We start from the raw sequence: 26,329 nt of genomic DNA on the forward strand, positions 1-26,329 counted from the left end.
CACATCATAACATAACACATCATAACATAACACATCATAACACATAACATAACACATCATAACATTTCACATCATAACATAACACATCATAACATAACACATCATAACACATAACATAACATATCATAACATAACACATCATAACATAACACATCATAACACATCATAACACAACACATCATAACATAACACATCATAACATAACACATCATAACATATAACATAACACATCATAACACAACATAACCTATGAAGGCACTGAACCCCTGAACTAGCTCACATTCTCCCAATGTGTGTGTCTGTTTGGGTGATTGAGAGCAGAGCAGAAGGTTGTGTGTCTGTCTGGGGGATTGGGAGCAGAGCAGAAGGTTGTGTCTGTCTGGGGGATTGGGAGCAGAGCAGAAGGTTGTGTCTGTCTGGGGGATTGGGAGCAGAAGGTTGTGTGTCTGTCTGAGGGATTGGGAGCAGAAGGTTGTGTGTCTGTCTGGGGGATTGGGAGCAGAAGGTTGTGTGTCTGTCTGGGGGATTGGGAGCAGAAGGTTGTGTGTCTGTCTGGGGGATTGAGAGCAGAAGGTTGTGTGTCTGTCTGGGAGAGCAGAGCAGAAGGTTGTGTGTCTGTCTGGGGGATTGGGAGCAGAAGGTTGTGTGTCTGTCTGGGGGATTGGGAGCAGAAGGTTGTGTGTCTGTCTGAGGGATTGGGAGCAGAAGGTTGTGTGTCTGTCTGAGGGATTGAGAGCAGAAGGTTGTGTGTCTGTCTGGGGGATTGGGAGCAGAAGGTTGTGTGTCTGTCTGGGGGATTGGGAGCAGAAGGTTGTGTGTCTGTCTGGGGGATTGGGAGCAGAAGGTTGTGAGTCTGTCTGAGGGATTGGGAGCAGAGCAGAAGTTGTGTGTCTGTCTGGGGGATTGGGAGCAGAAGGTTGTGTGTCTGTCTGGGAGAGCAGAGCAGAAGGTTGTGTCTGTCTGGGAGAGCAGAGCAGAAGGTTGTGTCTGTCTGGGAGATTGGGAGCAGAGCAGAAGGTTGTGTGTCTGTCTGGGGGATTGAGAGCAGAAGGTTGTGAGTCTGTCTGGGGGATTGGGAGCAGAGCAGAAGTTGTGTGTCTGTCTGGGGGATTGAGAGCAGAAGGTTGTGAGTCTGTCTGGGGGATTGGGAGCAGAGCAGAAGTTGTGTGTCTGTCTGGGGGATTGGGAGCAGAAGGTTGTGTGTCTGTCTGGGAGAGCAGAGCAGAAGGTTGTGTGTCTGTCTGGGAGAGCAGAGCAGAAGGTTGTGTGTCTGTCTGGGAGAGCAGAGCAGAAGGTTGTGTGTCTGTCTGGGGGATTGGGAGCAGAAGGTTGTGTGTCTGTCTGGGAGAGCAGAGCAGAAGGTTGTGTGTCTGTCTGGGGGATTGGGAGCAGAAGGTTGTGTGTCTGTCTGGGGGATTGAGAGCAGAAGGTTGTGTGTGTGCAGCTCTTAGGGTGTGTATGGTATTACCCAGGGAGGATAGAGTTCCAATGACTGGGCCAATTACGGACCTCCCTCTCTGTTCCTCGCTGTCCTTTCCTCTGTCTCTCTCACTCCGTCCATCAGGCTGTTTTAGTCTCAACACTGTTCTCCGTCTCTCTCAGGACCTGGACAAGCCAGCCAGTATGACAGGCCGGATGAAGGGAGGAGGAGGAATAGGAGGAGGAGAGGAGGAGAGGGGTAAGGCCCCCTCCAGCAGACCATATCCAGCAGGACTACAGCCCGGAGGTCTGTCTGTCTGTCTGTCTGTCTGTCTGTCTGTCTGTCTGCTCCCCAATTCTTTCTCTGTCTGTCTGTCTGTCTGTCTGTCTGTCTGTCTGTCTGTCTGTCTGTCTGTCTCTCTCTCTCTCTCTGTCGATTTCAATTTCAATTGAAGTGCTTGTTGTCATGGGAAACATGTTAACATTGCCAAAGCATGTGAAGTAGATAATAAACAAAGTGAAATAAACAATAAAAATTACTCACAGAAGTTCCCAAAAAATAAATACATTTAAAATGTAATTTTATGTGCAAATAGTTAAAGAACAAAAGGGAAAATAAATATGCATAAATATGGGTTGCACATCTTGCTGCTGTGATGGTACACTGTGGAATTTCACCCAGTAGATATGGGAGTTTATCAAAATTGGGTTTGTTTTTTAATTCTTTGTGGATCTGTGTAATCTGAGGGAAATATGTGTCTCTAATAAGGTCATACATTGGGCAGGAGGTTAGGAAGTGCAGCTCGGTTTCCACCTCATTTTGTGTGTCACAGTGGTCAGGTATTCTGCCACTGTGTACTCTCTGTTTAGGGACAGTCACAGTGGTCAGGTATTCTGCCACTGTGTCCTCTCTGTTTAGGGTCAGTCACTGTGGTCAGGTATTCTGCCACTGTGTACTCTCTGTTTAGGGTCAGTTACAGTGGTCAGGTATTCTGCCACTGTGTACTCTCTGTTTAGGGTCAGTCACAGTGGTCAGGTATTCTGCCACTGTGTACTCTCTGTTTAGGGTCAGTCACAGTGCTCAGGTATTCTGCCACTGTGTACTCTCTGTTTAGGGTCAGTCACAGTGGTCAGGTATTCTGCCACTGTGTCCTCTCTGTTTAGGGTCAGTCACAGTGGTCAGGTATTCTGCCACTGTGTCCTCTCTGTTTAGGGTCAGTCACAGTGGTCAGGTATTCTGCCACTGTGTCCTCTCTGTTTAGGGTCAGTCACAGTGGTCAGGTATTCTGCCACTGTGTACTCTCTGTTTAGGGTCAGTCACAGTGGTCAGGTATTCTGCCACTGGAATAGCATTCTAGTTTTCCCTGTTTTTTCGTTAATTACTTGACACATTGGAAATAATTATCTTTTTGTATTCTCATGATTTGATTGGGTCTAATTGTGCTGCTGTCCTGGGGCTCTGTAGGGTTTGTTTGTGTTTGTGAACAGAGCCCCAGGACCAGCTTGCTTAGGGGACTCTTCTCCAGGTTCATCTCTCTGTGGGTGATGGCTTTGTTTTTTGTTGTTGTTTACTTAACCTTTATTTATCCAGGCAAGTTAGTTAAGAACAAATTCTTATTTACAATGACGGCCTACCAAAAAGGCAAAAGGCCTCCTGAGGGGACGGGGGCTGATATTTAAAAAATTAAATAAAAGTACAATATAAATATAGGACAAATAACAACAAGAGAGACAACACAACACTACATAAAGAGAGACCTCAGACAACAACACACATCACAACAAGAGAGACAACACTACATAAAGAGACCTCAGACAACAACACACATCACAACAAGAGAGACAACACTACATAAAGAGAGACCTAAGACAACAACACACATCACAACAAGAGAGACAACACTACATAAAGAGAGACCTCAGACAACAACACACATCACAACAAGAGAGACAACACTACATAAAGAGACCTCAGACAACAGCACACATCACAACAAGAGAGACAACACTACATAAAGAGAGACAACACTACATAAAGAGACCTCAGACAACAACACACATCACAACAAGAGAGACAACACTACATAAAGAGAGACAACACTACATAAAGAGACCTCAGACAACAACACACATCACGACAAGAGAGACAACACTACATAAAGAGACCTCAGACAACAACACACATCACAACAAGAGAGACAACACTACATAAAGAGAGACCTCAGACAACAACACACATCACAACAAGAGAGACAACACTACATAAAGAGAGACCTCAGACAACAACACACATCACAACAAGAGAGACAACACTACATAAAGAGAGACCTCAGACAACAACACACATCACAACAAGAGAGACAACACTACATAAAGAGACCTCAGACAACAACACACATCACAACAAGAGAGACAACACTACATAAAGAGAGACCTCAGACAACAACACACATCACAACAAGAGAGACAACACAACACTACATAAAGAGAGACCTCAGACAACAACACACATCACAACAAGAGAGACAACACTACATAAAGAGAGACCTCAGACAACAACACACATCACAACAAGAGAGACAACACTACATAAAGAGACCTCGGACAACAACACACATCACAACAAGAGAGACAACACTACATAAAGAGAGACCTCAGACAACAACACACATCACAACAAGAGAGACAACACTACATAAAGATACCTCAGACAACAACACACATCACAACAAGAGAGACAACACTACATAAAGAGAGACCTCAGACAACAACACACATCACAACAAGAGAGACAACACTACATAAAGAGAGACCTCAGACAACAACACACATCACAACAAGAGAGACAACACTACATAAAGAGACCTAAGACAACAACACACATCACGACAAGAGAGACAACACTACATAAAGAGACCTCAGACAACAACACACATCACAACAAGAGAGACAACACTACATAAAGAGACCTCAGACAACAACACACATCACAACAAGAGACACAACACTACATAAAGATACCTCAGACAACAACACACATCACAACAAGAGAGACAACACTACATAAAGAGACCTCAGACAACAACACACATCACAACAAGAGAGACAACACTACATAAAGAGAGACCTAAAGACAACAACACACATCACAACAAGAGAGACAACACTACATAAAGAGACCTCAGACAACAACACACATCACAACAAGAGAGACAACACTACATAAAGAGAGACCTCAGACAACAACACACATCACAACAAGAGAGACACCACTACATAAAGAGAGACCTCAGACAACAACACACATCACAACAAGAGAGACAACACTACATAAAGAGAGACCTCAGACAACAACACACATCACAACAAGAGAGACAACACTACATAAAGAGAGACCTCAGACAACAACACACATCACAACAAGAGAGACAACACTACATAAAGAGAGACCTCAGACAACAACACACATCACAACAAGAGAGACAACACTACATAAAGAGAGACCTCAGACAACAACACACATCACAACAAGAGAGACAACACTACATAAAGAGACCTCAGACAACAACACACATCACAACAAGAGAGACAACACTACATAAAGAGAGACCTCAGACAACAACACACATCACAACAAGAGAGACACAACACTACATAAAGAGACCTAAGACAACAACACACATCACAACAAGAGAGACAACACTACATAAAGAGAGACAACACTACATAAAGAGAGACCTCAGACAACAACACACATCACAACAAGAGAGACAACACTACATAAAGAGACCTCAGACAACAACACACATCACAACAAGAGAGACAACACAACACTACATAAAGAGACCTAAGACAACAACACACATCACAACAAGAGAGACAACACTACATAAAGAGACCTCAGACAACAACACACATCACAACAAGAGAGACAACACAACACTACATAAAGAGACCTAAGACAACAACACACATCACAACAAGAGAGACAACACTACATAAAGAGACCTCAGACAACAACACACATCACAACAAGAGAGACAACACAACACTACATAAAGAGACCTAAGACAACAACACACATCACAACAAGAGAGACAACACTACATAAAGAGAGACCTCAGACAACAACACACATCACAACAAGAGAGACAACACTACATAAAGAGACCTCAGACAACAACACACATCACAACAAGAGAGACAACACTACATAAAGAGACCTCAGACAACAACACACATCACAACAAGAGAGACAACACAACACTACATAAAGAGACCTAAGACAACAACACACATCACAACAAGAGAGACAACACTACATAAAGAGAGACCTCAGACAACAACACACATCACAACAAGAGAGACAACACTACATAAAGAGAGACCTCAGACAACAACACACATCACAACAAGAGAGACAACACTACATAAAGAGACCTCAGACAACAACACACATCACAACAAGAGAGACAACACTACATAAAGAGAGACCTCAGAACAACAACACACATCACAACAAGAGAGACAACACTACATAAAGAGACCTCAGACAACAACACACATCACAACAAGAGAGACAACACTACATAAAGAGACCTCAGACAACACTACATAAAGAGAGACCTCAGACAACAACACACATCACAACAAGAGAGACAACACTACATAAAGAGAGACCTCAGACAACAACACACATCACAACAAGAGAGACAACACTACATAAAGAGAGACCTCAGACAACAACACACATCACAACAAGAGAGACAACACTACATAAAGAGAGACCTCAGACAACAACACACATCACAACAAGAGAGACAACACTACATAAAGAGAGACCTCAGACAACAACACACATCACAACAAGAGAGACAACACTACATAAAGAGACCTCAGACAACAACACACATCACAACAAGAGAGACAACACTACATAAAGAGACCTCAGACAACACTACATAAAGAGAGACCTCAGACAACAACACACATCACAACAAGAGAGACAACACTACATAAAGAGAGACCTCAGACAACAACACACATCACAACAAGAGAGACAACACTACATAAAGAGAGACCTCAGACAACAACACACATCACAACAAGAGAGACAACACTACATAAAGAGAGACCTCAGACAACAACACACATCACAACAAGAGAGACAACACTACATAAAGAGAGACCTCAGACAACAACACACATCACAACAAGAGAGACAACACTACATAAAGAGACCTCAGACAACAACACACATCACAACAAGAGAGACAACACAACACTACATAAAGAGACCTAAGACAACAACACACATCACAACAAGAGAGACAACACTACATAAAGAGAGACCTCAGACAACAACACACATCACAACAAGAGAGACAACACTACATAAAGAGAGACCTCAGACAACAACACACATCACAACAAGAGAGACAACACTACATAAAGAGAGACCTCAGACAACAACACACATCACAACAAGAGAGACAACACTACATAAAGAGAGACCTCAGACAACAACACACATCACAACAAGAGAGACAACACAACACTACATAAAGAGACCTAAGACAACAACACACATCACAACAAGAGAGACAACACTACATAAAGAGAGACCTCAGACAACAACACACATCACAACAAGAGAGACAACACTACATAAAGAGAGACCTCAGACAACAACACACATCACAACAAGAGAGACAACACTACATAAAGAGAGACCTAAGACAACAACATAGCAAGGCAGCAACACATGACAACACAGCATGGTAGCAACACAACATAACAACAACATGGTAGCAACACAACATAACAACAACATGGTAGCAACACAACATGACAACAACATGGTAGCAACACAACATAACAACAACATGGTAGCAACACAACATAACAACAACATGGTAGCAACACAACATAAGAACAACATGGTAGCAACACAATATGACAACACAACATGGTAGCAACACAACATACCAACAACATGGTAGCAGCACAACACTACATAAAGAGAGACCTAAGACAACAACATAGCAAGGCAGCAACACATGACAACACAGCATGGTAGCAACACAACATAACAACAAAATGGTAGCAACACAACATAACAACAACATGGTAGCAACACAACATGACAACAAAATGGTAGCAACACAACATAACAACAACATGGTAGCAACACAACATGCCAACAACATGGTAGCAAAACAACATGACAACAACATGTTAGCAACACAACACGACAACAACATGGTAGCAACACAACATGACAACAACATGGTAGCAACACAACATGACAACAAATCAAATCAAATCAAATGTATTTATACAGCCCTTCGTACATCAGCTGATATCTCAAAGTGCTGTACAGAAACCCAGCCTAAAACCCCAAACACCAAGCAATGCAGGTGTAGAAGCACGGTGGCTAGGAAAAACTCCCTAGAAAGGCCAAAACCTAGGAAGAAACCTAGAGAGGAACCAGGCTATGTGGGTGGCCATTCCTCTTCTGGCTGTGCCGGGTGGAGATTATAACAGAACATGGCCAAGATGTTCACATGTTCATAATTGACCAGCATGATCGAATAATAATAAGGCAGAACAGTTGAAACTGGAGCAGCAGCACGGCCAGGTGGACTGGGGCATGGTCCTAGGGCTCAGGTCCTCCGAGAGAGAGAAAGAAAGAGAGAAGGAGAGAATTAGAGAACGCACACTTAGATTCACACAGGACACCGAATGGGACAGGAGAAGTACTCCAGATATAACAAACTGACCCTAGCCCCCCGACACATAAACTACTGCAGCATAAATACTGGAGGCTGAGACAGGAGGGGTCAGGAGACACTGTGGCCCCATCCGAGGACACCCCCGGACAGGGCCAAACAGGAAGGATATAACCCCACCCACTTTGCCAAAGCACAGCCCCCACACCACTAGAGGGATATCTTCAACCACCAATTTACCATCCTGAGACAAGGCTGAGTATAGCCCACAAAGATCTCCGACACGGCACAACCCAAGGGGGGGCGCCAACCCAGACAGGATGACCACATCAGTGAATCAACCCACTCAGGTGACGCACCACGTCCAGGGACGGCATGAGAGAGCCCCAGTAAGCCAGTGACTCAGCCCCTGTAATAGGGTTAGAGGCAGAGAATCCCAGTGGAAAGAGGAGAACCGGCCAGGCAGAGACAGCAAGGGCGGTTCGTTGCTCCAGAGCCTTTCCGTTCACCTTCACACTCCTGGGCCAGACTACAACATGGTAGCAACAAAACATGACAACAACATGTTAGCAACACAACATGACAACAACATGGTAGTAACACAACATGACAACACAACATGGTAGCAACACAACATGACAACACAGCATGGTAGCAACACAACATGACAACAACATGGTAGCAACACAACATGACAACAACATGTTAGCAACACAACATGACAACAACATGGTAGCAACACAACATGATAGCAACACAACATGACAACACAGCATGGTAGCAACACAACATGACAACAGCATGGTAGCAACACAACATGACAACACAGCATGGTAGCAACAACATGACAACACAGCATGTTAGCAACACAACATGACAACAACATGTTAGCAACACAACATGACAACAACATGGTAGCAACACAACATGACAACAACATGGTAGCAACACAACATAACAACAACATGGTAGCAACACAACATGACAACAACATGGTAGTAACACAACATGACAACAACATGGTAGCAACACAACATGACAACACAGCATGGTAGCAACACAACATGACAACAACATGGCAGCAACACAACATGGCAGCAACACAACATGACAACAACATGTTAGCAACACAACATGACAACAACATGGTAGCAACACAACATGACAACAACATGGTAGCAACACAACATGGTAGCAACACAACATGACAACAACATGTTAGCAACACAACATGGTAGCAACACAACATGGTAGCAACACAACATGACAACAACATGTTAGCAACACAACATGGTACAAACATTATTGGGCCCAGACAACAGCACAAAGGACAAGAAGGTAGAGACAACAATACATCGCAAAGCAGCCACAACTGTCAGTAAGATTGTCTGTCCATGATTGAGTCTTTCAATGAAGAGATTGAGATCAAACTGTCCAGTTTGAGTGTTTGTTGCAGTTCGTTCCAGTCGCTACCTGCAGCGAACTGAAAAGACGAGCGACCCAGGGATGTGTGTGCTTTGGGGACCTTTAACAGAATGTGATTGGCAGAACGGGTGTTGTATGTGGAGGATGAGGGCTGCAGTAGGTATCTCAGATAGGGTGGAGTGAGGCCTAAGAGGGTTTTATAAATAAGCATCAACCAGTGGGACATGCGACGGGTATACAGAGATGACCAGTTTACAGAGGAGGGTTCCTGTTTAAACCAGGCCTTTCTCACTCTCTGTGTTCCTGTTTAAACCAGGTCTCTCTCTCTCTCTGTGTTCCTGTTTAAACCAGGCCTCTCTCTCTCTCTCTCTCTCTCTGTGTCCCTGTTTAAACCAGGCCTCTCTCACTCTCTCTGTGTCCCAGTTTAAACCAGGCCTCTCTCTCTCTCTCTGTGTCCCTGTTTAAACCAGGCCCCTCTCTCTATTTCTGTTCCTGTTTAAACCAGGCCTCTCTCTCACTCTCTCTCTCTGTGTGTTCCTGTTTAAACCAGGCCTCTCTCTCTGTGTTCCTGTTTAAACCAGGCCTTTCTCACTCTCTGTGTTCCTGTTTAAACCAGGCCTCTCTCACTCTCTGTGTTCCTGTTTAAACCAGGCCTCTCTCACTCTCTGTGTTCCTGTTTAAACCAGGCCTCTCTCTCTCTCTGTGTTCCTGTTTAAACCAGGCCTCTCTCTCTCTGTGTTCCTGTTTAAACCAGGCCTCTCTCTCTGTGTGTTCCTGTTTAAACCAGGCCTCTCTCTCTCTGTGTTCCTGTTTAAACCAGGCCTCTCTCTCTCTCTCTCTCTCTCTCTCTCTCTGTTCCTGTTTAAACCAGGCCTCTCTCTCTCTCTGTGTTCCTGTTTAAACCAGGCCTCTCTCTCTCTGTGTTCCCGTTTAAACCAGGCCTCTCTCTCTCTCTGTGTTCCTGTTTAAACCAGGCCTCTCTCTCTCTCTCTCTCTCTGTGTTCCTGTTTAAACCAGGCCTCTCTCTCTCTCTGTGTTCCTGTTTAAACCAGGCCTCTCTCTCTCTTTCTGTGTTCCTGTTTAAACCAGGGCCTCTCTCTCTCTGTGTTCCTGTTTAAACCAGGCCTCTCTCTCTCTTTCTGTGTTCCTGTTTAAACCAGGGCCTCTCTCTCTCTGTGTTCCTGTTTAAAACAGGCCTCTCTCTCTCTCTCTCTCTCTCTGTGTTCCTGTTTAAACCAGGCCTCTCTCTCTCTCTCTGTGTGTTCCTGTTTAAACCAGGCCTCTCTCTCTCTCTGTGTGTGTCCCTGTTTAAACCAGGCCTCTCTCTCTCTATCTCTGTGTTCCTGTTTAAACCAGGCCTTTCTCACTCTCTGTGTTCCTGTTTAAACCAGGCCTCTCTCACTCTCTGTGTTCCTGTTTAAACCAGGCCTCTCTCTCTCTGTGTGTTCCTGTTTAAACCAGGATTCTCTCTCTCTGTGTTCCTGTTTAAACCAGGCCTCTCTCACTCTCTGTGTTCCTGTTTAAACCAGGCCTCTCTCTCTCTGTGTGTTCCTGTTTAAACCAGGCCTCTCTCTCTCTCTGTGTTCCTGTTTAAACCAGGCCTCTCTCTCTCTCTCTCTCTCTGTGTTCCTGTTTAAACCAGGCCTCTCTCTCTCTGTGTTCCTGTTTAAACCAGGCCTCTCTCTCTCTCTCTGTTCCTGTTTAAACCAGGCCTCTCTCTCTCTCTCTCTCTCTCTCTCTCTCTCTCTCTCTCTCTCTGTGTTCCTGTTTAAACCAGGCCTATCTCTCTCTGTGTTCCTGTTTAAACCAGGCCTATCTCTCTCTCTGTGTTCCTGTTTAAACCAGGCCTCTCTCTCTCTGTGTTCCCGTTTAAACCAGGCCTCTCTCTCTGTGTGTGTTCCTGTTTAAACCAGGCCTCTCTCTCTCTCTCTCTCTGTGTTCCTGTTTAAACCAGGCCTCTCTCTCTCTCTGTGTTCCTGTTTAAACCAGGCCTCTCTCTCTCTGTGTTCCCGTTTAAACCAGGCCTCTCTCTCTCTTTATGTGTTCCTGTTTAAACCAGGGCCTCTCTCTCTCTCTGTGTTCCTGTTTAAAACAGGCCTCTCTCTCTCTCTCTCTCTCTCTGTGTTCCTGTTTAAACCAGGCCTATCTCTCTCTCTGTGTTCCTGTTTAAACCAGGCCTCTCTCAATCTCTCTGTGTTCCTGTTTAAACCAGGCCTCTCTCAATCTCTCTGTGTCCCTGTTTAAACCAGGCCTCTCTCTCTCGCTCTGTGTTCCAGTTTAAACCAGGCCTCTCTCTCTCTCTCTGTTCCTGTTTAAACCAGGCCTCTCTCAATCTCTCTGTGTCCCTGTTTAAACCAGGCCTCTCTCTCTCTCTCTCTGTTCCCTGTTTAAACCAGTCCCCTCTCTCTCTCTCTGTTCCCTGTTTAAACCAGGCCTCTCTCTCTCTCTCTCTCTCTGTGTTCCTGTTTAAACCAGGCCCCCCTCTCTCTCTCTGTTCCCTGTTTAAACCAGGCCTCTCTCTTTCTATGTGTGTTCCTGTTTAAACCAGCCCCCCCCCCCCTCTCTCTCTCTCTCTCTCTCTCTCTCTCTCTGTTCCCTGTTTAAACCAGGCCTCTCTCTCTCTCTCTGTGTCCCTGTTTAAACCAGGCCCCTCTCTCTCTCTGTGTTCCTGTTTAAACCAGGCCTCTCTGTGTGTCCCTGTTTAAACCAGGCCTGTCTGTGTGTTCCTGTTTAAACCAGGCCTCTCTATCGGATCTCATACACAATAAACCACTACTGGAAGTGTTTTCAGTGATATCTAATGATTCAGGGGTTGGTTTTATGTTCAGCTGTTAGGCTTTTTCTTAGTGAGATGAAGTTTCCGTTCAGAAAGTCCTGGTGTTCTTGATGCTGTGCCCTATACCCTAAACCCTCTTTAGGGTATAGGGTGTTCCCTTACCCTGTACCCTAAATCTGTCCTCTGTACCCTAACCCTACATCCTAAACCCTCAGCTTGTTCCCTGTGTGTTCTGCTACCAAGCTGTATCCTAACCCTGTCTGTCTGCTACCCAGCTGTATCCTAACCCTGTCTCCTGTCTGTCTGCTGCCCAGCTGTATCCTAACCCTGTCTGTCTGCTACCCAGCTGTATCCTAACCCTGTCTGTCTGCTACCCAGCTGTATCCTAACCCTGTCTGTCTGTTACCCAGCTGTATCCTAACCCTGTCTGTCTGCTACCCAGCTGTATCCTAACCCTGTCTGTCTGCTACCCAGCTGTATCCTAACCCTGTCTGTCTGCTACCCAGCTGTATCCTAACCCTGTCTGTCTGCTACCCAGCTGTATCCTAACCCTGTCTGTCTGCTACCCAGCTGTATCCTAACCCCGTCTGTCTGCTACCCAGCTGTATCCTAACCCTGTCTGTCTGCTACCCAGCTGTATCCTAACCCTGTCTGTCTGCTTCCCAGCTGTATCCTAACCCTGTCTGTCTGCTACCCAGCTGTATCCTAACCCTGTCTCGTGTCTGTCTGCTGCCCAGCTGTATCGTAACCCTGTCTGTCTGCTACCCAGCTGTATCCTAAACCTGTCTGTCTGCTACCCAGCTGTATCCTAACCCTGTCGGTCTGCTACCCAGCTGTATCCTAACCCTGTCTGTCTGCTACCCAGCTGTATCCTAACCCTGTCTCCTGTCTGTCTGCTACCCAGCTGTGCCAGTGCTTCCAGTGATGGGTGGGATGATACCCCCTATACCCACAATGCCAAGCCCTTCCCACCATCAGTACCACCAGCTTCCTGCCTCGCCCCCTGCTGGCCACCACCCCTACCACACCCAGCCTACCTCTCCTGCCTCACCCCCTGCTGCCCACCGCCCCTACCACACCCAGCCTACCTCTCCTGCCTCACCCCCTGCTGCCCACCGCCCCTATCACACCCAGCCTACCTCTCCTGCCTCACCCCCTGCTGCCCACCACCCCTACCACACCCAGCCTACTTCTCCTGCCTCGCCCCCTGCTGCCCGCCACCCCTACCACACCCAGCCTCCTGCTCGGGCTCCTTCAGCTCCCCCAACCACTACTGCTACACCCCCTGCTGCCCCTCCCCTTGCCATGCCCCCCCTCCATGGGATGCCTCTCATGCCTTCCATGCCAGGCCTACCTCTGATGCCAGGTGTGATGCCAGGTATGGTGTGTTAGTGTGTTTATCATGCAGTGTTACTGTACCCTGCCCTGTACCCTATTCTGTACCCTGCCCTGTACCCTGCCCTGTACCCTATCCTGTACCCTGCCCTGCCCTGCCCTGTACCCTGCCCTGCACCCTTCCCTGTACCGTACCCTGTACCCTGTACCCTACCAAGTACCCTACCCTGTACCCTGCCCTGTTTCCTACCCTGTACCCTGCCCTGCACCCTGCCCTGTACCCTATCCTGTACCCTGCCCTGTACCCTGCCCTGTACCCTGCCCTGTACCCTACCCTGCCATGGACCCTGCCCTGTAACCTGTCCTGTACCCTACCCTACCCTGCCCTGCACCCTGCCCTGTACCCTACCCTGTACCCTACGCTGTACCCTGCCCTGCACCCTGCCCTGTACCCTGCCCTGTACCCTGCCCTGCACCCTGCCCTGCACCCTGCCCTGCCCTGCCCTGTACCCTACCCTGTACCCTGTCCTGCCCCTCACCCTGGCCTGTACCCTGCTCTGTACCCTACCCTGCAACCTGCCCTGTACCTTGCCCTGCCCTGCACCCTGCCCTGTACCCTACCCTGCCCTGCACCCTGCCCTGTACCTTACCCTGCCCTGTACCCTGCACTGCACCCTACCCTGCCCTGTACCCTGCCCTGCACCCTACCCTGCCCTGTACCCTGCCCTGTACCCTGCCCTGTACCCTCCCCTGCACCCTGCACTGTACCCTGCCCTGTACCCTCCCCTGCACCCTGCCCTGTACCCTCCCCTGCACCCTGCCCTGTACCCTGCCCTGTACCCTGCCCTGTACCCTGCCCTGCACCCTGCCCTGTACCCTGCCCTGCACCCTGCCCTGCACCCTGCCCTGCCCTGTACCCTACCCTGTACCCTACCGAGTCAGACACTAACCCTGTGCCCTACTGAGTCAGACACTAACCCTGTACCCTACCCTGTACCCTACCAAGTCAGAAACTAAACCTGTGCCATACCGAGTCAGACAAAAACCCTGTACTCTACTGAGTCAAACACTAACCCTGTACCCTACCAAGTCAGACACTAACCCTGTACCCTACTGAGTCAGACACTAACCCTGTACCCTACTGAGTCAGACACTAACCCTGTACCCTACTGAGTCAGACAATAACCCTGTACCCCACTGAGTCAGACAATAACCCTGTACCCTACCAAGTCAGTCACTAACCCTGTGCCATACCGAGTCAGACAAAAACCTTGTACTCTACTGAGTCAGACACTAACCCTGTACCCTACTGAGTCAGTCACTAACCCTGTGCCATACCGAGTCAGACAAAAACCTTGTACTCTACTGAGTCAGACACTAACCCTGTACCCTACTGAGTCAGTCACTAACCCTGTGCCATACCAAGTCAGACACTAACCCTATACCCTACTGAGTCAGACACTAACCCTGTACCCTACTGAGTCAGACACTAACCCTGCACCCTACCGAGTCAGACACTAACCCTGTACCCTACTGAGTCAGACACTTACCCTGTACCCTACTGAGTCAGACACTAACCCTGTACCCTACCCTGTACCAGACCAAGTGAGACACTAAACCTTTACCGTACCCTGTACCCTACCAAGTCAGACACTAACTCTGTACCCTACCGAGTCAGACACTATCCCTGTACCTACCAAGTCAGACACTAACCCTGTACCCTACCAAGTCAGACACTAACCCTGTACCCTACCAAGTCAGGCACTAACCCTGTCCCCTACCAAGTCAGACACTAACCCTGTACCCTACTGACTCGAACACTAACCCTGTACCCTACCAAGTCTGTCACTAACCCTGTGCCATACCGAGTCAGACAAAAACCCTGTACTCTACTGAGTCAAACACTAACCCTGTACCCTACTGAGTCAGTCACTAACCCTGTACCCTACCAAGTCAGACACTAAGCCTGTACCCTACCAAGTCAGACACTAAACCTGTACCCTACCAAGTCAGACACTAACCCTGTACCCTAATGAGTCAGACACTAACCCTTTACCCTACTGAGTCAGACACTAACCCTGTACCCTACTGAGTCAGACACTAACCCTGTACCCTACTGAGTCAGACAATAACCCTGTACCCCACTGAGTCAGACAATAACCCTGTACCTTACCAAGTCAGTCACTAACCCTGTGCCATACCGAGTCAGACAAAAACCTTGTACTCTACTGAGTCAGACACTAACCCTGTACCCTACTGAGTCAGTCACTAACCCTGTGCCATACCAAGTCAGACACTAACCCTATACCTTACTGAGTCAGACACTAACCCTGTACCCTACTGAGTCAGACACTTACCCTGTACCCTACCAAGTCAGACACTAACCCTGTACCCTACTGAGTCAGACAATAACCCTGTACCCTACCGAGTCAGAAACTAACCCTGTACCCTACCCTGGATCCTACCAAATCAGACACTAACCCTGTACCCTACTGAGTCAGACACTAACCCTGTACCCTACCCTGTACAAGACCAAGTGAGACACTAAACCTTTACCGTACCCTGTACCCTACCAAGTCAGACACTAACCCTGTACCCTACCGAGTCAGACACTATCCCTGTACCCTACCAAGTCAGACACTAACCCTGTACCCTACCAAGTCAGGCACTAACCCTGTCCCCTACCAAGTCAGACACTAACCCTGTACCCTACTGACTCGAACACTAACCCTGTACCCTACCAAGTCTGTCACTAACCCTGTACCCTACCAAGTCAGACACTAACCCTGTACCCTAATGAGTCAGACACTAACCCTGTACCCTACTGAGTCAGACACTAACCCTGTACCCTACTGAGTCAGACACTAACCCTGTACCCTACTGAGTCAGACAATAACCCTGTACCCCACTGAGTCAGACAATAACCCTGTACCCTACCAAGTCAGTCACTAACCCTGTGCCATACCGAGTCAGACAAAAACCTTGTACTCTACTGAGTCAGACACTAACCCTGTACCCTACTGAGTCAGTCACTAACCCTGTGCCATACCAAGTCAGACACTAACCCTATACCTTACTGAGTCAGACACTAACCCTGTACCCTACTGAGTCAGACACTAACCCTGTACCCTACCGAGTCAGACACTAACCCTGTACCCTACTGAGTCAGACACTTACCCTGTACCCTACCAAGTCAGACACTAACCCTGTACCCTACTGACTCGAACACTAACCCTGTACCCTACCAAGTCTGTCACTAACCCTGTGCCATACCAAGTCAGACACTAAGCCTGTACCCTACCAAGTCAGACACTAACCCTGTACCCTAATGAGTCAGACACTAACCCTGTACCCTACTGAGTCAGACACTAACCCTGTACCCTACTGAGTCAGACACTAACCCTGTACCCTACTGAGTCAGACAATAACCCTGTACCCCACTGAGTCAGACAATAACCCTGTACCCTACCAAGTCAGTCACTAACCCTGTGCCATACCGAGTCAGACAGAAACCTTGTACTCTACTGAGTCAGACACTAACCCTGTACCCTACTGAGTCAGTCACTAACCCTGTGCCATACCAAGTCAGACACTAACCCTATACCTTACTGAGTCAGACACTAACCCTGTACCCTACTGAGTCAGACACTAACCCTGTACCCTACCGAGTCAGACACTAACCCTGTACCCTACTGAGTCAGACACTTACCCTGTACCCTACCAAGTCAGACACTAACCCTGTACCCTACTGAGTCAGACAATAACCCTGTACCCTACCGAGTCAGACACTAACCCTGTACCCTACCCTGGATCCTACCAAATCAGACACTAACCCTGTACCCTACTGAGTCAGACACTAACCCTGTAACCTACCCTGTACCAGACCAAGTGAGACACTAAACCTTTACCGTACCCTGTATCCTACCATGTCAGACACTAACCCTGTACCCTACCGAGTCAGACACTATCCCTGTACCCTACCAAGTCAGACACTAACCCTGTACCCTACCAAGTCAGACACTAACCCTGTACCCTACCAAGTCAGGCACTAACCCTGTCCCCTACCAAGTCAGACACTAACCCTGTACCCTACTGACTCGAACACTAACCCTGTACCCTACCAAGTCTGTCACTAACCCTGTGCCATACCGAGTCAGACAAAAACCCTGTACTCTACTGAGTCAAACACTAACCCTGTACCCTACTGAGTCAGTCACTAACCCTGTACCCTACCAAGTCAGACACTAAGCCTGTACCCTACCAAGTCAGACACTAAACCTGTACCCTACCAAGTCAGACACTAACCCTGTACCCTAATGAGTCAGACACTAACCCTGTACCCTACTGAGTCAGACACTAACCCTGTACCCTACTGAGTCAGACACTAACCCTGTACCCTACTGAGTCAGACAATAACCCTGTACCCCACTTAGTCAGACAATAACCCTGTACCCTACCAAGTCAGTCACTAACCCTGTGCCATACCGAGTCAGACAAAAACCTTGTACTCTACTGAGTCAGACACTAACCCTGTACCCTACTGAGTCAGTCACTAACCCTGTGCCATACCAAGTCAGACACTAACCCTATACCCTACTGAGTCAGACACTAACCCTGTACCCTACTGAGTCAGACACTAACCCTGTACCCTACCGAGTCAGACACTAACCCTGTACCCTACTGAGTCAGACACTTACCCTGTACCCTACCAAGTCAGACACTAACCCTGTACCCTACTGAGTCAGACAATAACCCTGTACCCTACCGAGTCAGACACTAACACTGTACCCTACCCTGGATCCTACCAAATCAGACACTAACCCTGTACCCTACTGAGTCAGACACTAACCCTGTACCCTACCCTGTACCAGACCAAGTGAGACACTAAACCTTTACCGTACCCTGTACCCTACCAAGTCAGACACTAACCCTGTACCCTACCGAGTCAGACACTATCCCTGTACCCTACCAAGTCAGACACTAACCCTGTACCCTACCAAGTCAGACACTAACCCTGTACCCTACCAAGTCAGGCACTAACCCTGTCCCCTACCAAGTCAGACACTAACCCTGTACCCTATTGACTCGAACACTAACCCTGTACCCTACCGAGTCAGTCACTAACCCTGTACCCTACCAAGTCAGGCACTAACCATGTACCCTACTGAGTCAGACACTAACCCTGTACCCTACCAAGTCAGACACTAACCCTGTACCCTACCCTGTACCCTATCAAGTCAGACACTAACCCTGTAGCCTACCCTGTACCCTACTGAGTCAGACACTAACCCTGTACCCTACCCTGTGCCCTACCAAGTCAGACACTAACACTGTACCCTGTTCTCTACCAAGTCAGACCCTAACCCTGTACCCTACCAAGTCAGACACTAACCCTTTACCCTACCAAGTCAGATACTAACCCTGTACCCTGTACCCTACCAAGTCAGACACTAACCCTGTACCCTACCAACTCAGACACTAACCCTGTACCCTACCAAGACAGACAATAACCCTGTACCCTACCCTGTACTCTACCAAGTCAGACACTAACCCTGTACCCTACCCTGTACCCTACCAAGTCAGACACTAACCCTGTACCCTACCAAGTCAGATACTAACCCTGTACCCTACCGAGTCAGACACTAACCCTGTACCCTACTGAGTCAGACACTAACCCTGTGCCCTACCCTGTACCCTACCGAGTCAGACACTAACCCTGTGCCCTACCCTGTACTCTACCGAGTCAGACCCTAACCCTGTACCCTACCAAGTCAGATACTAACCCTGTACCCTACCGAGTCAGATACTAACCCTGTGCCCTACCCTGTACCCTACCGAGTCAGACACTAACCCTGTGCCCTACCCTGTACTCTACCGAGTCAGACACTAACCCTGTACCCTACCCTGGATCCTACCAAATCAGACACTAACCCTGTACCCTACTGAGTCAGACACTAACCCTGTAACCTACCCTGTACCAGACCAAGTGAGACACTAAACCTTTACCGTACCCTGTATCTTACCATGTCAGACACTAACCCTGTACCCTACCGAGTCAGACACTATCCCTGTACCCTACCAATTCAGACACTAACCCTGTACCCTACCAAGTCAGACAATAACCCTGTACCCTACCAAGTCAGGCACTAACCCTGTCCCCTACCTAGTCAGACACTAACCCTGTACCCTACTGACTCGAACACTAACCCTGTACCCTACCAAGTCTGTCACTAACCCTGTGCCATACCGAGTCAGACAAAAACCCTGTACTCTACTGAGTCAAACACTAACCCTGTACCCTACTGAGTCAGTCACTAACCCTGTACCCTACCAAGTCAGACACTAACCCTGTACCCTACCAAGTCAGACACTAACCCTTTACCCTACCAAGTCAGATACTAACCCTGTACCCTGTACCCTACCAAGTCAGACACTAACCCTGTACCCTACCAACTCAGACACTAACCCTGTACCCTACCAAGACAGACAATAACCCTGTACCCTACCCTGTACTCTACCAAGTCAGACACTAACCCTGTACCCTACCCTGTACCCTACCAAGTCAGACACTAACCCTGTACCCTACCAAGTCAGACACTAACCCTGTACCCTACTGAGTCAGACACTAACCCTGTGCCCTACCCTGTACCCTACCGAGTCAGACACTAACCCTGTGCCCTACCCTGTACTCTACCGAGTCAGACCCTAACCCTGTACCCTACCAACTCAGACACTAACCCTGTACCCTACCAAGACAGACAATAACCCTGTACCCTACCCTGTACTCTACCAAGTCAGACACTAACCCTGTACCCTACCCTGTACCCTACCAAGTCAGACACTAACCCTGTACCCTACCAAGTCAGACACTAACCCTGTACCCTACCAATTCAGACACTAACCCTGTACCCTACCAAGTCAGACACTAACCCTGTACCCTACCAATTCAGACACTAACCCTGTACCCTACCAAGTCAGACACTAACCCTGTACCCTACCAAGTCAGGCACTAACCCTGTCCCCTACCAAGTCAGACACTAACCCTGTACCCTACTGACTCGAACACTAACCCTGTACCCTACCAAGTCTGTCACTAACCCTGTGCCATACCGAGTCAGACAAAAACCCTGTACTCTACTGAGTCAAACACTAACCCTGTACCCTACTGAGTCAGTCACTAACCCTGTACCCTACCAAGTCAGACAGTAACCCTGTACCCTACCAAGTCAGACACTAACCCTTTACCCTACCAAGTCAGATACTAACCCTGTACCCTGTACCCTACCAAGTCAGACACTAACCCTGTACCCTACCAACTCAGACACTAACCCTGTACCCTACCAAGACAGACAATAACCCTGTACCCTACCCTGTACTCTACCAAGTCAGACACTAACCCTGTACCCTACCCTGTACCCTACCAAGTCAGACACTAACCCTGTACCCTACCAAGTCAGACACTAACCCTGTACCCTACCAAGTCAGATACTAACCCTGTACCCTACCGAGTCAGACACTAACCCTGTACCCTACTGAGTCAGACACTAACCCTGTGCCCTACCCTGTACCCTACCGAGTCAGACACTAACCCTGTGCCCTACCCTGTACTCTACCGAGTCAGACCCTAACCCTGTACCCTACCAAGTCAGATACTAACCCTGTACCCTACCGAGTCAGATACTAACCCTGTGCCCTACCCTGTACCCTACCGAGTCAGACACTAACCCTGTGCCCTACCCTGTACTCTACCGAGTCAGACACTAACTCTGTACCCTACCCTGCACCCTACCAAGTCAGACACTAACCCTGTACCCTACCGAGTCAGATACTAACCCTGTGCCCTACCCTGTACCCTACCGAGTCAGTCACTAACCCTGTACCCTACCAAATCAGGCACTAACCATGTACCCTACTGAGTCAGACACTAACCCTGTACCCTACCAAGTCAGACACTAACCCTGTACCCTACCCTGTACCCTATCAAGTCAGACACTAACCCTGTAGCCTACCCTGTACCCTACTGAGTCAGACACTAACCCTGTACCCTACCCTGTGCCCTACCAAGTCAGACACTAACACTGTACCCTGTTCTCTACCAAGTCAGACCCTAACCCTGTACCCTACCAAGTCAGACACTAACCCTTTACCCTACCAAGTCAGATACTAACCCTGTACCCTGTACCCTACCAAGTCAGACACTAACCCTGTACCCTACCAACTCAGACACTAACCCTGTACCCTACCAAGACAGACAATAACCCTGTACCCTACCCTGTACTCTACCAAGTCAGACACTAACCCTGTACCCTACCCTGTACCCTACCAAGTCAGACACTAACCCTGTACCCTACCAAGTCAGACACTAACCCTGTACCCTACCAAGTCAGATACTAACCCTGTACCCTACCGAGTCAGACACTAACCCTGTACCCTACTGAGTCAGACACTAACCCTGTGCCCTACCCTGTACCCTACCGAGTCAGACACTAACCCTGTGCCCTACCCTGTACTCTACCGAGTCAGACCCTAACCCTGTACCCTACCAAGTCAGATACTAACCCTGTACCCTACCGAGTCAGATACTAACCCTGTGCCCTACCCTGTACCCTACCGAGTCAGACACTAACCCTGTGCCCTACCCTGTACTCTACCGAGTCAGACACTAACTCTGTACCCTACCCTGTACCCTACCAAGTCAGACACTAACCCTGTACCCTACCGAGTCAGATACTAACCCTGTGCCCTACCCTGTACCCTACCGAGTCAGACACTAACCCTGTACCCTACCAAGTCAGACACTAACCCTGTACCCTTCTGAGTCAGACACTAACCCTGTACCCTACACTGTACCCTACCGAGTCAGACACTAACCCTGTACCCTACCAAGTCAGACACTAACCCTATACCCTACCCTGTACCGTACCAAGTCAGACACTAACCCTGTACCCTACCCTGTACCCTACCAAGTCAGACACTAACCCTGTACCCTACCGAGTCAGACACTAACCCTGTACCCTACCAAGTCAGACACTAACCCTGTACCCTTCTGAGTCAAAATCAAATCAAATCTAAATGTATTTACATAGCCCTTCATACATCAGCTGATATCTCAAAGTGCTGTACAGAAACCCAGCCTAAAACCCCAAACATCAAGCAATGCAGGTGTAGAAGCACGGTGGCTAGGAAAAACTCCCTAGAAAGGCCAAAACCTAGGAAGAAACCTAGAGAGGAACCAGGCTATGAGGGGTGGCCAGTCCTCTTCTGGCTGTGCCGGGTGGAGATTATAACAGAACATGGCCAAGATGTTCAAATGTTCATAAATGCCCAGCATGGTCGAATAATAATAAGGCAGAACAGTTGAAACTGGAGTAGCAGCACGGTCAGGTGGACTGGGGACAGCAAGGAGATCATGTCAGGTAGTCCTGGGGCATGGTCCTAGGGCTCAGGTCCTCCGAGAGAGAGAAAGAAAGAGAGAATAGAAACAGCATATGTGGGGTGGCCAGTCCTCTTCTGGCTGTGCCGGGTGGAGATTATAACAGAACATGAGTCAGACACTAACCCTGTACCCTACTGAGTCAGACACTAACCCTGTACCCTACCGAGTCAGATACTAACCCTGTGCCCTACGCTGTACCCTACCCAGTCAGACACTAACCCTGTACCCTACCCTGTACGCTACCACGTCAGATACTAACCCTGTACCCTACCAAGTCAGACACTAACCCTGTACCCTACCGAGTCAGTCACTAACCCTGTACTCTACCCTGTACCCTACCGAGTCAGATACTAACCCTGTACCCTACCCTGTACGCTACCACGTCAGATACTAACCCTGTACCCTACGAAGTCAGACACTAACCCTGTACCCTACCGAGTCAGACACTAACCCTGTACCCTACCGAGTCAGATACTAACCCTGTACCCTACCAAGTCAGACACTAACCCTGTACCCTACCAAGTCAAACACTAACCCTGTACCCTACCAAGTCAGACACTAACCCTGTACCCTACCAAGTCAGGCACTAACCCTGTACCCTACCAAGTCAGACACAAACCCTGTACCCTACCCTGTACCCTACCAAGTCAGGCACTAACCCTGTGCCCTACCAAGTCAGGCACTAACCCTGTACCCTACCAAGTCAGACACTAACCCTGTGCCCTACCAAGTCAGGCACTAACCCTGTACCCTACCAAGTCAGACACTAACCCTGTACCCTACCAAGTCAGACACTAACCCTGTACTCTACCCTGTACCTTACCGAGTCAGACACTAACCTTGTACCCTACCCTGTACCCTACCGAGTCAGACACTAACCCTGTACCCTACCCTGTGCCCTACCAAGTCAGACACTAACACTGTACCCTGTTCTCTACCAAGTCAGACCCTAACCCTGTACCCTACCAAGTCAGACACTAACCCTTTACCCTACCAAGTCAGATACTAACCCTGTACCCTGTACCCTACCAAGTCAGACACTAACCCTGTACCCTACCAACTCAGACACTAACCCTGTACCCTACCAAGACAGACAATAACCCTGTACCCTACCCTGTACTCTACCAAGTCAGACACTAACCCTGTACCCTACCCTGTACCCTACCAAGTCAGACACTAACCCTGTACCCTACCAAGTCAGACACTAACCCTGTACCCTACCAAGTCAGATACTAACCCTGTACCCTACCGAGTCAGACACTAACCCTGTACCCTACTGAGTCAGACACTAACCCTGTGCCCTACCCTGTACCCTACCGAGTCAGACACTAACCCTGTGCCCTACCCTGTACTCTACCGAGTCAGACCCTAACCCTGTACCCTACCAAGTCAGACACTAACCCTGTACCCTACCGAGTCAGATACTAACCCTGTGCCCTACCCTGTACCCTACCGAGTCAGACACTAACCCTGTGCCCTACCCTGTACTCTACCGAGTCAGACACTAACCCTGTACCCTACCCTGGATCCTACCAAATCAGACACTAACCCTGTACCCTACTGAGTCAGACACTAACCCTGTAACCTACCCTGTACCAGACCAAGTGAGACACTAAACCTTTACCGTACCCTGTATCCTACCATGTCAGACACTAACCCTGTACCCTACCGAGTCAGACACTATCCCTGTACCCTACCAAGTCAGACACTAACCCTGTACCCTACCAAGTCAGACACTAACCCTGTACCCTACCAAGTCAGATACTAACCCTGTACCCTACCGAGTCAGACACTAACCCTGTACCCTACTGAGTCAGACACTAACCCTGTGCCCTACCCTGTACCCTACCGAGTCAGACACTAACCCTGTGCCCTACCCTGTACTCTACCGAGTCAGACCATAACCCTGTACCCTACCAAGTCAGATACTAACCCTGTACCCTACCGAGTCAGATACTAACCCTGTGCCCTACCCTGTACCCTACCGAGTCAGACACTAACCCTGTGCCCTACCCTGTACTCTACCGAGTCAGACACTAACCCTGTACCCTACCCTGGATCCTACCAAATCAGACACTAACCCTGTACCCTACTGAGTCAGACACTAACCCTGTAACCTACCCTGTACCAGACCAAGTGAGACACTAAACCTTTACCGTACCCTGTATCCTACCATGTCAGACACTAACCCTGTACCCTACCGAGTCAGACACTATCCCTGTACCCTACCAAGTCAGACACTAACCCTGTACCCTACCAAGTCAGGCACTAACCCTGTCCCCTACCAAGTCAGACACTAACCCTGTACCCTACTGACTCGAACACTAACCCTGTACCCTACCAAGTCTGTCACAAACCCTGTGCCATACCGAGTCAGACAAAAACCCTGTACTCTACTGAGTCAAACACTAACCCTGTACCCTACTGAGTCAGTCACTAACCCTGTACCCTACCAAGTCAGACAGTAACCCTGTACCCTACCAAGTCAGACACTAACCCTTTACCCTACCAAGTCAGATACTAACCCTGTACCCTGTACCCTACCAAGTCAGACACTAACCCTGTACCCTACCAACTCAGACACTAACCCTGTACCCTACCAAGACAGACAATAACCCTGTACCCTACCCTGTACTCTACCAAGTCAGACACTAACCCTGTACCCTACCCTGTACCCTACCAAGTCAGACACTAACCCTGTACCCTACCAAGTCAGACACTAACCCTGTACCCTACCGAGTCAGATACTAACCCTGTGCCCTACCCTGTACCCTACCGAGTCAGACACTAACCCTGTGCCCTACCCTGTACTCTACCGAGTCAGACACTAACCCTGTACCCTACCCTGGATCCTACCAAATCAGACACTAACCCTGTACCCTACTGAGTCAGACACTAACCCTGTAACCTACCCTGTACCAGACCAAGTGAGACACTAAACCTTTACCGTACCCTGTATCCTACCATGTCAGACACTAACCCTGTACCCTACCGAGTCAGACACTATCCCTGTACCCTACCAAGTCAGACACTAACCCTGTACCCTACCAAGTCAGGCACTAACCCTGTCCCCTACCAAGTCAGACACTAACCCTGTACCCTACTGACTCGAACACTAACCCTGTACCCTACCAAGTCTGTCACTAACCCTGTGCCATACCGAGTCAGACAAAAACCCTGTACTCTACTGAGTCAAACACTAACCCT

General features: G+C 48.4%; 1 protein-coding gene across 1 annotated transcript in view; it reads left to right on the plus strand.

Moving 5' to 3' along the window:
• Nucleotides 1–26,329, plus strand: part of LOC118947105 (unconventional myosin-XV-like) — a 69,349-nt gene that overhangs the window by 9,269 nt on the left and 33,751 nt on the right. The window contains exon 3 of the mRNA XM_036972239.1: nucleotides 1,603–1,726. Within this exon, the coding sequence (XP_036828134.1) occupies nucleotides 1,624–1,726 (103 nt within the window). The 5' untranslated portion in view covers nucleotides 1,603–1,623. The remainder of the gene's footprint in view (nucleotides 1–1,602; nucleotides 1,727–26,329) is intronic.

This window comes from Oncorhynchus mykiss, unplaced genomic scaffold (assembly GCF_013265735.2).
Source record: "Oncorhynchus mykiss isolate Arlee unplaced genomic scaffold, USDA_OmykA_1.1 un_scaffold_130, whole genome shotgun sequence".
Lineage (NCBI taxonomy): Eukaryota > Metazoa > Chordata > Actinopteri > Salmoniformes > Salmonidae > Oncorhynchus > Oncorhynchus mykiss.